Source organism: Arachis ipaensis, chromosome B09, assembly GCF_000816755.2.
Source record: "Arachis ipaensis cultivar K30076 chromosome B09, Araip1.1, whole genome shotgun sequence".
In the NCBI taxonomy this organism is placed as follows: domain Eukaryota; kingdom Viridiplantae; phylum Streptophyta; class Magnoliopsida; order Fabales; family Fabaceae; genus Arachis; species Arachis ipaensis.
The window spans coordinates 141,903,597-141,921,866 of NC_029793.2; the positions used below are offsets into that span (position 1 = coordinate 141,903,597).

General features: G+C 36.2%; 1 protein-coding gene across 1 annotated transcript; it reads left to right on the plus strand.

The window, feature by feature from the left end:
- LOC107618259 (mechanosensitive ion channel protein 6) lies at positions 3,951 to 8,081 on the plus strand. Its single transcript, XM_016320270.2, has 5 exons — positions 3,951 to 5,917; positions 6,273 to 6,396; positions 6,862 to 7,155; positions 7,240 to 7,442; positions 7,543 to 8,081. Exons 1-5 carry the CDS (start codon positions 3,951 to 3,953, stop codon positions 7,826 to 7,828), a joined length of 2,874 nt encoding a protein of 957 aa, XP_016175756.1. The 3' UTR covers positions 7,829 to 8,081.

Below are 18,270 nucleotides of genomic sequence, written 5' to 3' on the forward strand. Positions count from 1 at the left end.
AATTTTTATTATGTATTTTATTTTTTAACATATATTATATACAAATAATTAATTTAATAGCAGTTTTTTTTGTGGTCACGTAATATAATTATAAAATAAAATAATATACTATCGTTGTTACATTCTCATCCTTAGCTTAGGCGTTATGTTTTGCTTCAATTGAGGCCACAAGCATGAATGAATGGCTAAAGTAGGTTATAGATTTTTTTTCTTTTTTTTCTTGATTGGTTACGCTAATTTAGATTACGAGTTCTAGCTGTATTTAATTGTTCATGCATGGCTTCAAGCTGTGCTTATTAGCAAGTTGAAGTGGGGCTTCACTTTTTGAAGTTGTATCATTCATAGTTCACAGTTCACACATGATAATAATGCAACTTGTATACAGCTATATATGATTATGATATTACCTAAGGAAATTATATGGTACAGATCTAAATCTGTACAGATTTAAAGATTTGTTTCCTTAAATCACACTTTCTAAAGCCACACTTTTCACTTAAAACCGTAGCTCTTCACAAAGAAAAAACGTCACCTAATGGAAAAAAGTAATTAGAAGATTTAAGAGAAGAAATAATTAAGTTATCGAAATTAATAGATCAAAAATTAATTAAATAATGAAGCATAAGAAGATTGAAAAACCAGAAAATAAAATAAAAAGGAAAAGAGCGAAAAAATTAAAAAATAAAATAGAGGAGTATAAAAGAGAATTAAATAATTTTCAGATTGAAATTGATGATCTTATAATAAAAAAGATAGATATAAGAATAAATATAAACAAGTTGGAGTTAAATTTAGGAAATTTATAAATGTCTGGAAAATCATATTACAATTTAAAAGAATTAAAGCTGTTGAAAGAAAAGATGGAGAATAAAATTGAAAAGTTAGAAAGATATTTAGAAATAAGAGAAAATGTAAAAATAAAAGAATTTTTTGAGAATTTAAGAAATTATATTAAAGAAAAAGACAAACAGATAAAAGATTTTATATACAATAATCCATGCAAAAAAGAATATTATAAACTAAAACAAGATTAAAAACTATAAAAAAAAAAAAAATGGTATCATATAGTAAAAAAGATTGCAAAATTGGTATCAGAGCCAAGTTAACGATTAAGGGTAACACTTTCTCTTTAAGCAACACTTTTAGTGATACACTTTTAAACCAAATAAAAACAAAAATCTGTAAATCTGTACCAAAGTGCATCTGTACACTAGATGGACCCTATTACCTAACTATAACAAAGGTTGAGACAAACAAAATTGGATTGAACCACTTAATTCACTTGTCACTTAAAGTAAATATTATAAATTTCTCAGGATACTCTATAAGAGTTAAAAATCTTTTTTGTTTTTATACTCAAACAAATTTGACTAAGTTCAATAAGAATTTGTAAATAAATATTAAAAAGAGATTCTTCAATTTTAATGTAAAATATGCATTTTACCAATAACTGAAGCTAGCTACCTCAACAAGCAAACTAACTAATACGTGTAAAAATGGAAATTAACTTATTAATATAATACTTTCTTTTTATATATAACTAGTGTATAATTTGTCTGTTAATCTATCTTTATATTTTCTTAAAATTATTTTATTTTTTTATTTTATTTTAAAAGTTTTTTATTTACATCAAATATATTTTAACAGTTAATTCTTTAAAATACTTAAGATTAATTCAACAATAACTTTACAAAAACAACTCTTAACAAAAATAAGTCAAATACAAAATTTTATCTCAGAGCCTTAATTGTCATAATGTATTATTGTTGAATTATTTTTTTTAATTTAATTATTAAAAATACATTTATTGCAAATAAAAATTTTTTAAAATAAGATTAAAATAAGAGTAAACTATCATTTCTACCCACGAAAGTTAAAAATACTGACAGATCTACCCATAGAAAAAAAATTATCATTTGTACCCAAAAAATATGGGTTCCATACAACAAAATTATCCAAACACTAAAAAATCACATAAAAACCCCAAATTACATTTATCATCATCGTTTTCAACTTTTTATTGAACTCATAACAGAATGCTACCACCTAATGCCCCTGCAACAAATCAATTGCCAAACTCAAACAGGCCATGTGAAAAATTGAACGAATTGAGCAATTATCACCTGAGCCAAACTCTGAGAGGCAGGGTGAGCTTGTTCAATGTCAGCTCTGTTTCGGCGAGAGAGACGCTAGCTACGGCAGATGATCTGAAGGTTCAGCAACTGAGAAGCTTATGATGATGGTGACATCGCCGGCAGCTTGTTGGAGTAAAAGAGAGAGTGAGAATAGGGACTGAGTTAGGGTTCAATGGAGGAGGTGCGAGACTGGTGAGTGGCTCGCTGGCGGTGGTATGGACCGAGAGAAAGAACGACTAGGACAGTGAGGGTGGCTCAGGTTCGTCGCAGATGGTGGAGATGACGGTGGTTCGTGGAGGTTCGGGCGGATGGAAGTGCGAAGGGCGATGATGGTAGGGTTGTGATGATGGTTCGGAGGTCTCTGGTTCTTAAAAAGAGGAAAGAAGAAGGGGAAAAAGAGGAGAAGGATAAGTGAATTAGGGTTTTGTGGTTTAAAATAGATGGCGAAAGAGACAGAAAGAGAGAGAGAGAGCGCTTGCCGCAGTTTTAGTTCGCAAAGGGGACCGCGGTGGTGACGGTTGGCGCGGTGGCTCGTCGGTGGCACTGGTTCGGTGATGAGGAGAATGTAGCTATGGTAGGTGAGGGTGGTCGACGGTGAAGAGAGGAGAGGCGGGGCACTGCGGCTCTAGCGATGCTGGCGGCAGCGAAGCAAGGGATGGTGCGAAGGTCCTCTGGTCGGTAAGAGTGAGACATGGAAGGAAAGAAGGAGGGGTGGCCACGGTGGAAGGAGGACGGGTAGTGGTCGCTGACGCTGGAAGCTATAGGAACGAAAACAGAAGCCGCGACATTTGTCACGGAGGAGGAGAGGTGGTTCGCGGCTGAAAAGATTGCTACTAGGATTATTTGTCAATTTATTATTGGTAAGAGATAGAAGATGGAGCTAGTGGTGGTGGTGGTGATGAGCATATGAGGATGATTGAATGGTTAGTGGATAGGGAAAAGATGATACTGATGATAATAAAGGTAATTAGGTATTTTTATGTGATTTTTTAGTGTTTGAATAATTTTATAGTATGAAACCTATATTTTATAGGTACAAATTGTAATTTTTTTTTTATAGATAGATTTGTCAACATTTTTAATTTTCGTGAATAGAAATGATAATCTACTCTTACAATAAAATAAACCTAAAAATATTTTTTAAAATTTCCTAGCTATGGGCCATGCTTCATGGGTAGCAAAGATTTTGTTTTCGACACGTAACTTATTAAAGCAACAGAAAGTAAACAAAAACAGAAAAAATGTACCTTCCACACTAAAATCTTACACTGATCCACTCTCTAACCCTAAATAGACGGAAAGATGCTCATGCAATGCAATATATAATCATAAAGTTAATCACTTTCTTACCCCACATCATAGGAACACATAGTTTATAGTTCATTCCAGAAAGGACCACAGCATTTCTTTATTATAATAGCAACACCACCGGCACCACCGTCACCACCACCACTACCACCACCTTTACTCTCTTCTCTTCTTTCTGCAATCAAATTTTATATAAACAAAGCATTTTCATTTTCATTAATATTATTCAAAGTTCGAAAACATCATAATCGCACCCTACTTTTTCTCTACACACTTGTGATCACTGTACACGCGTCAATGCTGTGACCAGAAAGAAAGACCTTTAGTTATTTTTTTTGGTTTGAAATCTCTGACCCCAAAAAATTAATAACACATCATCATCATCGGCATTTTGATTTTTAATTTTGTTGGTAAGCAAACACCAACTTTTTTCCACCACCATCTCATAGTTGGTGCCTTTTTTTAAACTAAAAATTCGATCTTTATCGCAAAGGGACCCCGATCCTGATGCAATCTATCCGAAAATCGTTCAAGTCCTATGCTTCCTATAACAAACGTTCAAGAAGGTTTGCCGCGTCGGGAGGACCCGATTCTAGCCACGAGCACCTTCCAATCCTTCAAGACCAGGAATCTCATCACCATCATCGTCACCAACACCACCATTCTGACCCTCCTCCGTTATCTTCCATGGCCGGCGACTACGTCGTCAAGATCAATGACGGCGGCGATCCTGCCGGAGGAAACAAGATTTGGAGGGGTTCCAGCTACGATTTCTGGCCCGAAGATGCAAGTTCCGGCGACAATGCCGACGCCAAAGAGGAGAGCTTTGATTTCCGCCAATCTGGTGCGCCGCCGGTGCCGGAGGAGGACCCGCCGTCGCAGCTGATCGGAAGTTTCCTGCGCAAACAGATAGCTTCCGGTGAGATCTCGTTGGACATGGACATGGAGATGGAGGAGCTTCAGCGCAACTACGACGCCGGTGCAAGTACCGCCGCTGCCGCAGGAGGGAAGCTTTCGCCGGTGGAGGAGTCGCCGACGACGAGCATGAACAACCGCGTATCCAAGGAGCTCAAGGTTTCGTTCGAGGAACCCGCGCCACCGAATTTGATGGCTGATATGCCTAATAGCTCCGATGCCATCAGAAGAAGACACAGCAGGGACTTGCCGTCGACTGGAGATTTCCATCGGCCGCCGCATCCGCCGCACCACAGCAGGGAATTGCCGTCTCGGAGCGGCCAAAGTGGTGATGGCGAGGTTGTGAGGTGCACCTCTAACGGTTCCATAGAGAGAACTCTTTCCATGCAGAGCAGAAAATCAACATTGTTGAAGGCTAAAACCCGGTCCAGGTTGCTGGACCCACCAGAAGAACCCGAAAGAAAATCGGGTCGGATTGCCAAGTCGGGTCAGTTGTTCTCAGGGTTGCTTGGCAAGAAGAGTGGTGGTGATGACGATGATGAAGATGATCCATTTTTGGAAGAGGATCTTCCTGATAAGTATAAAAAATCTCAGTTTAGTATATGGGTTTTACTTCAATGGGTGGGGTTGATTTTGATCATTGCTGCATTGATTACAACTCTGAGTGTTCCTTTCTTGAGGGAGAAGAATCTTTGGCAGCTGAAGCTGTGGAAATGGGAGGTTATGATTCTTGTGTTGATATGTGGAAGGTTGGTATCTGGTTGGCTTATCAGAATAGCTGTGTTCTGCATTGAGAGAAACTTCCTTTTGAGGAAGAGAGTTCTGTATTTTGTGTATGGTGTGAAGCATGCTGTTCAGAATTGTGTTTGGTTAGGGCTTGTTTTGATAGCTTGGCACTTCTTGTTTGATCAGAAAGTTCAGAGAGAGGTTCATAGTAATTTTCTTGAGTATATTACCAAGTTTTTGGTGTGCTTGTTGGTTGGTACTCTGGTTTGGTTGGTGAAAACCCTTATGGTTAAGGTTCTGGCCTCTAGTTTCCATGTTAGCACATATTTTGATAGGATTCAAGAGTCACTGTTTAATCAGTTTGTTATTGAGACACTCTCCGGGCCGCCTTTGGTCGAGCTTCAGCGATATGAGGATGAGGAGCAAAGGATTCTTGAAGATGTCGAGAAGCTACAGAAAGCCGGAGTTACCATACCTCCTGACCTGAGGGCTACTGCCTTCGCGACCAACAAGAGTGGGAAGTTGAGGAGTGGGATGCTCCAGAAAAGCCCCAGGATGGTAAGTGGACGGTTCTCAAGACCTCTCTCTAAGAAGTCAGAAGATGGGAATAGTGGGATAACTATTGATCACCTGCATAAGCTGAATCCGAACAATGTCTCGGCTTGGAATATGAAAAGGCTGATCAATATGGTTCGGCATGGAGCTCTAACTACATTGGATGAACAGATACTTAACTCGACCAATGATGATGAGAATGCCACAGAGATTAGAAGTGAAAATCAGGCAAAAGGAGCAGCCAAGAAAATTTTTCAGAATGTTGCTTGTGGTAGCAGGTTGACCAATAATCTTTTACTTCGTACTGGGTTGCCTCTTTTTGTGCATTCATAATCTCTAACTTTTGATATGTAGTTTCAATAATGTTAATCTTGTTCTCATTCAGAATCTTTATTCGCTATAGTTATTTACCATACAGTTTCTATATTTTAGATTCATTAAACTGGTAATAGAATGTGCAAAAGTAGGATCATATCTGTGCTGATTGTATATTTCTATATGATTTATCTGGTGTTTAACATACAACTTGGGTTTGCTATATGCGGTAGTTGACATATCTTCTGTTAAATGAAGATTCGGTCACTGTTTATAAATCCTTTCTGCATGTTATCTTATCACTTTCTTTTCTTGTAGGTTCATATACAAGAAGGACTTACAGCGATTTATGCAAGAAGATGAAGTTGTGAAAACCTTGAGTCTCTTTGAAGGTGCATCCGAGACCGGAAGAATAAGCAAAGCATCCTTGAAGAACTGGGTGGTAAGAGTTAAATAACATTTGAAAGCTTAATTTAAACAATTTGGGTGAAGATATTCACCTTACAACTCGTCTCTCTCTGGTATTGTTTACCAGCTAGAGGCAGAATTTGGATAGCGGTTGCTGGTTGCATTCTTCACATTCTCAATAATATGATTACATGACATTATTTACCTAGACATTTCAACTTTAAATACTATATCAACAGAACTTGGTAAAATTTCAGATATCCATAGGCTCACTAGTGATTGGATGTTGATTTAACCTATAACATATATATTGCTGATGTTTCCTCTGTTTGTTTTCAATGTTTTTACATTTCAGAAGGTTTTGTGTCATGAATAAATTTCGACAGAGATCATAGTCAATCTTTTATTGGTGTTTGGTTTCTTTTGATGTATACATCCAAGTATTAATTGGTTTACTTCTACAGTATTCACACCAATATATTGCCTTTTAATTATCCAGGTCAATGCCTTTAGAGAGAGGAGAGCACTCGCCTTGACATTGAATGATACGAAAACGGCGGTGAACAAGCTTCATCGAATGCTTAATTTCTTAGTTGCAATTATTATCCTAGTTATCTTTCTCTTGATAATGGGAATTGCCACCTCCAAATTTCTCCTCTTCGTGAGCTCACAGCTTGTCTTGGTTGCATTCATATTTGGAAATACCTGCAAGACCATATTTGAAGCCATTATTTTCTTATTTGTAATGCACCCGTTTGACGTTGGAGACAGATGCGAAATTGAAGGGGTCCAGGTAAAGATCATCCTTCTATTGAGTTTTCCGCTTTCTTCTTTCATGCCTAATTGTATCTTTCCATTTTTTGCTTGCTAATTTCAGATGGTCGTGGAAGAAATGAACATATTGAACACCATATTTCTGAGATATGATAATCTAAAGGTAATGATCCCTAACAGTGTCCTTGCTACAAAGGCCATAAACAACTTCTACCGCAGTCCTGACATGGGAGATTCTGTTGAATTCCTTATTCATGTGTCTACACCAATGGAAAAGTTTACTCAAATGAAACACAGAATACAGAGGTATCTTCTCATAAATTATTTCCTTGAGTTGTGTATGTTTTCTTACTATTATTGTAACTGTATATTTGATTGACTAAAACTTGGGAATTCTATGATGCAGTTACATTGATAACAAGAAGGAGCACTGGTATCCATCACCATTTATAGTCTTCAAGGATTGTGAACTCTTAAACATGGTTCGCATTGCGGTTTGGCCAACACACAGGATGAACTTCCAAGACATGGGAGAGAGATTCATAAGGAGGTCGTTGTTGCTCGACGAGATGATCAAGATTTTCCGGGAGCTTGACATACAGTACCGACTGCAGCCGCTCGATATTAGTATTAGAAGCATGCCTACCACTTCTGAGCGTCTTCCACCAAGTTGGTCAACAATCACAAGTTGAGTAGAAGGAAGAGTCAGAGATATGGCATCATCTCTTGTTGTACTTCAATGCCATTATCTGCTATACAAGATAAAGTGTTAGTTGTTATGAGGGTAAAATTTTGTGTATAGTTTTCTTCTCTTTGTTGTTAGATTAGTTGGTTGTGTTGTAAGGTTAGACTGTAATTTATAAAAGCTGAGTTCATCCAAATCTGGAATGGCACATACATACATGCCTTTTCTCATGCTGATTTGTAAGATTTGTATTATCATCACTTGCTTTACTTCTTTTCCTTGTAGTTCAGACATATATCAGCATCATGATTCATGACATTCCTATTCTGCTCCAAAATTATAGCTTCAATGAATGTCAGACACAGCCACTCCAAATCTTCAATGTCTCCTCAATAACATGGACCACCAAAGCATGAACCTCAAAACCAACCCCATTGCTCCACATACCAGAAATGATGAAACAACCCTCAAAGGAAAGAGGTACAGAAGGGTAAGCTACACCATGCCTACTATGCTTAGTGGTTACCTCAGTTGCACAATTGCAAAAACTCATAAAAAAGCCAGAATTCATAGTTCAAGACAGCTTAGTAGTGTCACGGTAAATTTTAGAAGGTTAAATTTAACAGTGTTTGTAAAGTTTTCTAGAGTATTTGAGAATGCTCTAGATGGTTTCGAAACGTTCTAGAATGTCCTAGAAGGTACCGGAATACTCTAGAAGGTTCTAGAATACTCTAGAAGACCATAGAGTATTTTAGAAGAGTGTGGATGTATATAGGAGTATAAAGAGTAGTATGGAAGAATCTATAAGTATTTAGAAAGTTGTGGTATGATGGATATTTGTAAAGAAGGTTTTAGATGATTGATCTAAGCCGTTGATTAGATTTAATCCTAACCATCCATTGAGGAGGTGGATGGCTATAAATAAGAGGTGAGAGTTAGTATGAGTGTGTGTGAATTATTTGTAATAAACACTTGAGTAATAAAGAGTTATTTCCACCAAAGCTTCCTTTTCTCTTGTATTCTCTTGTGTTCTTAGCTTTCTTGCTAAGTATTGAGGGTTAGGTTGACTTGGTCTTAGTTTAAGAGGTTGAGTAAGTCCGAGTGCCAGCATGGTAGCGTTGGAGTGTGTCCAAAGCCGTGACAATTTGGTATCAGAGCAAGGTTCAAGAGGGAGCACAAGTCGCTTGTGGGTATGGCTTCTAGTATCACCATGGAGCATGTTGAGTCTCAAAGGGGAAGAAATGTTATTCCTTCTCAATGGGGAGGCAAGAAGGTCCGTTCTTCAAGTGAGCCTAGAGGTAAGGACTCTAACTTCTTAGAAGAGAGAGTTTTTGTGTTGGAGAATGTTCTATCCTCTATGGATGAGAGTTTCCAAAGGATAGAACATGATAAGGAGATCCTCGAACCTCACGTGTTAGGAGAACTAGATGCTTTCAAGGAAAACATGCTCCAAATCGAAGAGAAGTTTGAGAATTCTTTAAAGTTATTTGAGGAAGTTCGAGTTTGGTTCGAAGAGGCAAAATCTCGACCAACTATTATAAGGAAGACAATAAAGATTGAGCTCCCCAAGTCAAAAGAGTTCAAGGACGTAAGGGACGCTTGCGAGGTGGAGAACTTCCTATATCAAATGGAGAGGTACTTCAGAGGCCAAGGGGTGGTCGAAGAAGCAATAAAGGTACGCACTGCAGCTCTCTACCTTTCTGATAATGCTACTTTGTGGTGGAGGAGAAGGTGGAGGAGAAAGTGCGTAGATATAGAAAAGGGTACTTGCAACATAGCCACATAGGAAGATTTCAAAAGGGAGTTGAAAAGACAATTCTTCCCTGAGAATGTGGTTTATGAAGTAAGGAAGAAGTTGAGGGAGTTGAAGCACAAGAGTACAATTAGCGACTACGTAAAGGAGTTCACTACTCTCACGCTTCAAATTCCCAACTTAGCATCAGAGGATGCATTGTTCTTCTTCATTGGTGGACTCCAACTTTGGGCAAAGCAAGAACTACAAAGAAGGAATGTTAAGGATGTCGATGAGACCATCGTGGTGGCCGAATCACTCACTGAGTATCATAGGGGAGACTCTAAACCCAAGTCTTCCTCCAAGCCTAGTTCTGCTAAAGGTGAGGGAGACAATGGGAAGAGTTTCTCAACCAAGAAAGAAGAAAAATACTCTTCAAAGAAAGAGTACGAAGAAAAGAAGAAGGCTTTCATGCCCAAAGGAGGATGCTTTGTGTGCAAGGGACCACACCAAATAAAGGATTGTCCCAAGCTAGGGACTTTGGCATCTATCGCCGAGGAACGAGAAGCTCAAACTCAAGTAACTGAGTGTGTTGGATCTATCCAACACATAATTGTTGTGAAGGGCAAAGAGGCAAGCACTGCAGAAAAGAAAGACTTGATGTATGTCAAAGCCTTTATCAATGAAAAACTTGTCATGGCTATGATCGACATTGGTGCTACACACAACTTCATCACGCCTGATGAAGCAAAGAGGCTTGGGTTGAAGATCACCGGAAAAAATGGCTGGTTCAAACCCGTGAATACCAAGGGTGAACCCCTTAAGGGAGTAGCAAAAGGGGTTGAGATGACTCTTGGTTCTTGGAAGGGCCTTGTGAATTTCTCAGTAGCACCCATGGACAATTTTAAAATAGTCATCGGGCTGGATTTGCAAAGAAAGGCAAATATAATACATATGTCATACTACGACGTAGTATGCGTCATGGAGAAAGGGTCTCTATGCATGGTCCCTACAGTATCTAAAGTTAGCGGACCACCGATACTGTCTGCTATGCAACTCAAGAAATGATTCAAGAAGGGAAAGATTACATATTTGGCTCTATTACAAAAGGAGTCCTTGAAGAAAATAAGGATGTGATGCCTCCCGAGTTGCCAAAACAACTACCACCTAGGATGAAGGTGGACCACAAGATTGAATTGGAGTCAGGAGCAAAGCCGCCCGCCTCAACACCTTATAGGATGGCACCGCCAGAACTCGAGGAGTTGAAGAAGCAACTCAAGGATTTGCTAGATGCTGGGTTCATCCGTCTATCGAAGGCACCTTATGGCGCACCGATCTTGTTCCAAAAGAAGCATGATGGTTCATTGAGACTATGCATCGACTATCGAACACTGAACAAGGTAACCATCAAGAACAAATATCCCATTCCTTTGATAGCCGATTTGTTTGATCAACTTGGTAGAGCCAAGTGGTTCTCAAAGCTAGATTTGAGGTCAGAATATCACCAAGTGAAAATTGCCGATGGTGATGAGCCTAAGACCACGTGTGTCACGAGGTATGAATCATATGAGTGGTTGGTGATGCCTTTTAGTTTGACCAATGCTCTTGCGACCTTTTGTACCTTGATGAACGAGATCTTTCGACCTTATCTTGATCGGTTTGTAGTGGTCTACTTGGATGACATTGTTGTCTATAGCAATACTTTGGAGGAACATGTAGAACACTTCCGAACCGTGTTCAAGATCTTGCGAGAGAATAACCTATATGTGAAGAAGGAAAAGTGTTCCTTTGCAAGGGACGAAGTCCACTTCTTGGGACACATCATTAAATATGGAACTCTCTGTATGGATCAAGGAAAGGTGAAGGCTATCAAAGAGTGGGAGTCGCCAAATAAGGTATCTAAATTGAGGTCATTCCTTGGGTTGACTAATTACTATCGGAGGTTTATCAAGGGATACTCCGCCAAGGCTGCACCATTAACTGATCTTCTCAAGAAGAATCACTTTTGGGAATGGTCAAAGGAGTGTCAAAAGGCCTTTGATGAGTTGAAGGCTGCTATCATAGAAAGACCAGTACTAGCACTACTCGACTACTCAAAGGTATTTGAAGTCCATACTGATGCTTCTAACTATGCTATTAGAGAAGTTCTGATGCAAGAAGGACATCCGATTGCCTTTGAGAGTCGCAAGTTGAATAATACATAGAGGCGATACACCTTCCAAGAGAAGGAGATGACCGCGGTAGTGCATTGTCTGAGAACTTGGCGTCACTACTTACTTGGTTCACACTTCATCGTCAAGATAGATAATGTAGCTACAAGCTACTTCCAAACTCAGAAGAAGTTAAGCCCCCAAACAAGCTAGGTGGCAAGATTTCTTAGCTGAGTTTGATTTCGAATTTGAATACAAGTCAGGCAAGACTAATGTGGTAATAGATGCGCTGAGTCGCAAGGCTGAGTTGGCGGCCATTTCTATGGTTAAAGGAGATATTGTGCATACCATCAAGGAAGGGTTGCATCACGATCCATTAGCCAAGAATTTAGTAGAGTTGGCTAGAGAAGGTAAGACTAAAAGATTTTGGTTAGAAAACGACCTTCTCTACACTAAAGGGAGAAGACTATACGTCCCTAAATGGAAAAATCTAAGAAGAAAATTAGTGAGAGAATGCCACGACACCAAGTGGGCTGGTCATCAAGGTCAGCGAAGGACCTTGGCACTCATTGAATCTTCTTATTATTGGCCTCAAATGAGAGATGAAGTGGAGAGCTATGTGAAGACTTGTCTTGTGTGCCAACAAGATAAGATTGAAAATAAGATACCAAATGGGTTGTTGGAACCTCTGCCTCCATCAGAGCGACCGTGGGAAAGTGTCTCTCTCGATTTCATCTCTGCCTTACCGAAGACCGAGGGGTTTGGATATATTCTCGTGGTAGTGGATCGATTTTCGAAGTATGCTACCTTTATACATGCCCCTACTGATTGCACTGCAGAGGAAGCAGCATGACTATTCTTCAAGAATGTGGTGAAGTACTGGGGATTGCCTAAGAGCATCATTAGTGATCGAGACCCATGCTTCACAGGACGACTATGGACAGAGCTGTTCAAACTCCTTGGGTCGGAGCTCCATTTTTCAACAAGCTTCCATCTTCAAACCGATGGACAGACTGAGAGAGTGAACGCCTTACTCGAGTGTTACTTGAGGCATTTTGTAAGCGCTAATCAGAAGGATTGGACAAAACTCCTAGACATTGCTCAATTCTCATACAATCTACAAAAGAGTGAGTCTACAGGGAAGAGTCCATTCGAGATTGTGACTGGACAACAGCCTCTTACACCTCACTCTCTTCCTTCCTCTTACTCAGGGAAAAACCCTGGAGCTTATCATATGATTAAGTCTTGGGAAGAACAAGCAGATGTCACTCGTTCTTACCTTGACAAAGCTGCAAAGAGGATGAAAAAATGGACAGATAAGAAGAGGAGGCATGCAAGCTATTAAGTGGGAGACAAGGTAATGATTAAACTTCTTCCACAACAATTCAAAGCCTTTCGCAAGGTTCATAAGGGCTTAATCCGCAAATACGAAGGGCCATTTGAGATCATTGGACGTGTTGGGGAGGTTGCTTACAAAGTACAACTCCCTCCCTCTATGAAGATCCACCCGGTCTTCCATATGAGTATGCTTAAACCATATCATGAAGACCAAGATGAACCGAGTATAGGTGACTTGAGTCGTGCTCCGCCTGTGGTGATTAGATCATTTGATAAAGAAATCGAATAGATCTTAGCTAATCGCGTCGTACAACGAAGATGAGTACCACCAAGTATCTAATACTTGATCAAGTAGAAAGGACTCCCGATAACCAAAGCAAGATGGAAAGCTCGTAAAGATCTGTGGCAATTCCAAGAACACCTACAACGCTATCATGAACAGAACACGACGAGGACGTCTGCGCATTAGATGGGGGAGAATGTCACGGTAAATTTTAGAAGGTTAAATTTAACAGTGTTTGTAGAGTTTTCTAGAGTATTTGAGAATGCTCTAGATGGTTCCAGAATGTTCTAGAATGTCCTAGAAAGTCCCAGAATACTCTAGAAGGTTCTAGAATACTCTAGAAGACTATAGAGTATTCTAGAAGAGTGTGGATGTATATAGGAGTATAAAGAGTAGTATGAAAGAATCTAGAAGTATTTAGAAAGTTGTGGTATGATGGATATTTGTAAAGAAGGTTCTAGATGATTAATCTAGGCCGTTAATTAGATTTAATCCTAACCATCCATTGAGGAGGTGGATGGCTATAAATAGGATATGAGAGTTAGTGTGAGTGTGTGTGAATCATTTGTAACAAACATTTGAGCAATAAAGAGTTATTTCCACCAAAGCTTCCTTTCTCTTGTGTTCTCTTGTGTTCTTAGCTTTCTTGCTAAGTATTGAGCGTTAGGTTGACTTGGTCTTAGTTTAAGAGGTTGAGTAAGTTCAAGTGTCGGCACGGTAGCGTTGGAGTGTGTCTAAGGCCGTGACATTAAGCAGGTGTAAAATATGCATAGTAGAAGCGCTCTTATTATTATTGAAATATAAATGAGTTCTTATGTATTAAAAACTAATAAAAAGATAAAAAGAAAAAGAAAAAAAAAATAGCTTTGGAATCCAAACTGGTAAGGGGTTGCATTGGTATGTCTGGATAAAGCAACTGAATCACAAAATCTGGTGAATTCACACTATCTATTCTATTATATAAAAATCGGATGTCTGCACTTAATGATGGAGCTGACGTAGCATGCTCCGGAGAGTGTTTTTCGATTTAATTATTTTAACTCATTCAATACAATTTATTACTATGACTTATATGATATTTTATAAAATATGAAAATCAATTTTTTTTATAATTTAAATATCAATGTTTGAGTTAATTTTAATTTAACTTTTTTAAATTAATGTTATCTTTCATTTAGATCATAATTAATTTGAAATACAAAAATACTAATATATTTACTGTCTCTTTAAATAATAATAACTTTAATTTATTTACTGTCTTTTTTTCTTTTATATTTTGTTTAGAAAATATAATATATGGATTAGGATGAAGTTAAAAAATACTCTATGTGATGCATGTTTGGCACTAATAAATTCATATGAAATAGAAAATAAGAAAACAGAAAGTTAAAGAATACTGAGTTGAATGGTGTAAACAGATTCATTGAAGTCAAGTGTCCGTGGGTTCTCATGTCTCATCTCATTTTTTAAAGTTCAAACACATTTTAAATGTATGAATTTTAATTATATTTGTTTTTTCCCTTTTCAATAAATATTACAATCTCTTCCTATTTTTGCTATAGGCTTGTCTTTTATTTAAAAAAACACACAAAAAATGTAAAAAGAAAAATCAAAGAAATTAAAATTGTTATTATATTTTTAAAAATTAAATGCTCTTTTAATTAAATATCTATGTAATTCTTATATAGATATATAAATTGTATTTTAATATATTGAGTGGTAAATAAAAAAATATATAATAGATAAGCTAAAATAACGAATAATGAGATATCTATCTATTCTATTTACTCTATTATATAAAAATTGAATTCTTGCACTTAATGATAAAGTTGACATGGCATGTTTCTTAGAATGTTTCTTGATTTATTTCTTTTAACTCATTAAATACAATTAATTACGGTGGATTAATTATATCAACTAATTGAGATATTTAAGTATCACACAATTTAATATTATGTATATCAATTAATTGAATATATTTGTTAGAGTATAATTAGGATCAATTAGATCAATTAGCATTATTTAACATATCTAAATATTTATTATAGGATATTACGTCTTTATTATTTCAATTATCTTAGCACCTATAAATACCCTTCTATATTGTATCATTTTACACCACTTGAATACACACAAACCTTTTCTCTACTGCTTTCTCTTACCCTTTCTAATAATAATAAGTACAATTTAATTTAGTTAGAAGTTCATTATTTTATAGTCTTCTATAAAATAATCTTTTTATCACTTTGGATATTTTAATTCTTTTTTCTTTTTTTTCTCTTTACATGTAATTTTGTTGTGCATTAACTTTGTTTATTTAATGATGAAATATACTCAAGTTAATTCTATCATATAATAGTTTATTTTTCTCCTATGTATTTTGAGTTGTATAGTTACTATTGATCTTACTGTTTTCGATCTTGCTGCTTTTGTTTTCTTTAATTGTTCTTTATTTTTTTATGACTTGATAATTAAAAAAAAGGCAAAGAACAGAAAAAAAGATGGCCAAAGACGAAGGTTAGAAGCTTAAAGCAGCAACATCATTCCTCAACATTATTATTAATATGAACTTTATTATTTCTTTTCTAACATTCTTTAATACAAGCTTCGTTTCTTTTTCTTAATTATTATTAATACTTTTATTCTTTTCTTCTCTAATTATAAATCTCCTTATAATAATTTTTTGATCGGATATTTTTTTTTATCATCTAATAATCACATTAATATAATTTAATTTAATAAAATTATTTATTATCATTTGATTGAATAAAATTTTTATTTTAACTAAAACTTTTAGGATTTCTCAACCTCAAGATCATCCATGTTAAATCATTAAAAAATATAACTAAGAGCGCAGAAGCGTTTCTTCATTCGAGAGTATGATTGAGATCAGAGAGCTTGGCTCTTGTGGTTCTTTGATCTTCGTCAACAAAAACCTTCTGTATTTTTGATAGGGATGAATCACAATTTTACTGTGGGAAAAGAATTACGAAGGCGAGTTTGATGAGTTGGAGACCAAAATTCTAAAGTCATTATTTATATTTGAGTGTGACACTCATTAAACCCTAAAACTAAAATAAAATAGTATCTATGATTTTAATCTCATTTATCCAAATTAAAAGTAATAATGACTTATTTAATTTAACATTTATGACAACAAATGACATCACTATCATATAAGTCATTTAATGTGAAATTACTTAATTTACGATTATAATTAATATATGTATTATTCATAAATATATTAAGAAATAATAATTTTCTAACAATTTTTTATTTGGGTTATAAATATATATTTTTCTAACCTCTTATAAATTTTACGCATAAATCTGAATGTTATTTCTCTTATTACTTTAATAATCTAGTCTATCTCATATATTAGTTATGAAATTACCGAAACTTTAATCACATTAGTGTCACAACAAAACTACGATGATCCCATACTAAAATACTCAACCACATAGATCAAATTTGGATGAGAAAATTTAAAAATTACATGCAAAAATGATCTCATGCATGTCTATTTTTAACTTGAATAAAAATTCTATTTTATTCGGTGACAGACTCAGATGAAACTGCAACGGCAACGTCCAGGCTCAAAGTAAAGGCGACTAAGTGATGAGTCTGTGGAAGAAGAAGAGAAGAACTTAACAGACTCACAATGAGAGAGAGAAAGAGAGAGAGAGAGAGAGAAAAAGAGGGAAATTTACCTAGAGAAAAGAAACTCGGCAGGAGAATGGTGGCAACGGGCTCAACAACGACGGTAACGGAATGAGCAGCGATGATGACATAAGGTGTGAACAATGATGGACCCAGAAAAATTTAGTAATGTGGATAAAAATATAATAAAGTTTAGGTATAGATATTTTTTTTGCTTCCCACGATATTCAACAAGTTAAGGACTAATCTGTCATGAATTTGAATTCCATTTAAGAATCTACAATTGGTCGGCAACGAGTTGCTATACATACGAGACAGAATTTGAACTTTCAATACTTACTTAAGCGGACGACTTAGTTGATCACTTGATCAATCTAAATTGGTTTAGATATATTCAAAATTTGAAATTAAAACTATCTAATACATATTGATAAGAACTAGAAACATACACACAATTAATATTATAATATTTAAAATAATAAAATATAATTTTATTAATATAATATAATTAATTATCACTAATTTTTGAGTGTATTTATTTATTTTTCATACTAAATCAAATTTAACAATATAATTATTATTATGTATTAAGTTTAACAAAATATTTTTTAACATAAAATACAAAAGAACTATTTATATTTTATTTTGAGACAAATATAATATAATAAGTGGTATATATGTATATAAGTATTACTTTTTTAAAAAAAATTGTGGGGGCAAATGCCCCTTCTATATTAAACGTGGGTCCGTCTCTAGCTGTGAAGGAAGATAGGAGTTATGAATAGGTAAGCGGCGATGGACTCAGCAACATGACAGGAGCTATGCGATTTTTTTGTGAAGAAGTCGAGAAGAAGAAGATTTTAGGTGAGGGTGACTGAGTTTATCTAGCATGGCTATAGAGTATAGACCGAAGCTATGAATCATGTGTGATGTGAGGCAAATCTTAATTCCTAAAAAGTGTTTATATGTATATATTTGGGGCGGGTACACCCTAAACTTGACCATACCCTGTCAGCCTGTCTTGAACAAAATCTGCCCCGACTCGGGTCAAGTTATTACCCTTTTCATCCAGGTATGGACGGGTCAGGTACCCGTGTATTCGAAAACTCCTACCAAGTCTAACCACGTATTGATACTCAATTTATTAAGGGTTTATCGCTAGCCAATGAATTGCTATATACACAAGGCGAGATTCTAACTCATAATAGTTCTTTAAGCGGACGAGTGAGATGATCACTTAACAAATTCAAATTGATTAAGACAAATACTAATTATTTTTAATATTT

Coding starts and splice junctions, on each gene's coding strand:
- LOC107618259 (XM_016320270.2), top strand. CDS start 3,951: ATGCAATCTATCCGAAAATCGTTCAAGTCCTATGCTTCCTATAACAAA. Junction 6,397..6,861: donor CATCCTTGAAGAACTGGGTG/GTAAGAGTTAAA, acceptor TTAATTATCCAG/GTCAATGCCTTTAGAGAGAG. Junction 7,443..7,542: donor ATGAAACACAGAATACAGAG/GTATCTTCTCAT, acceptor TCTATGATGCAG/TTACATTGATAACAAGAAGG.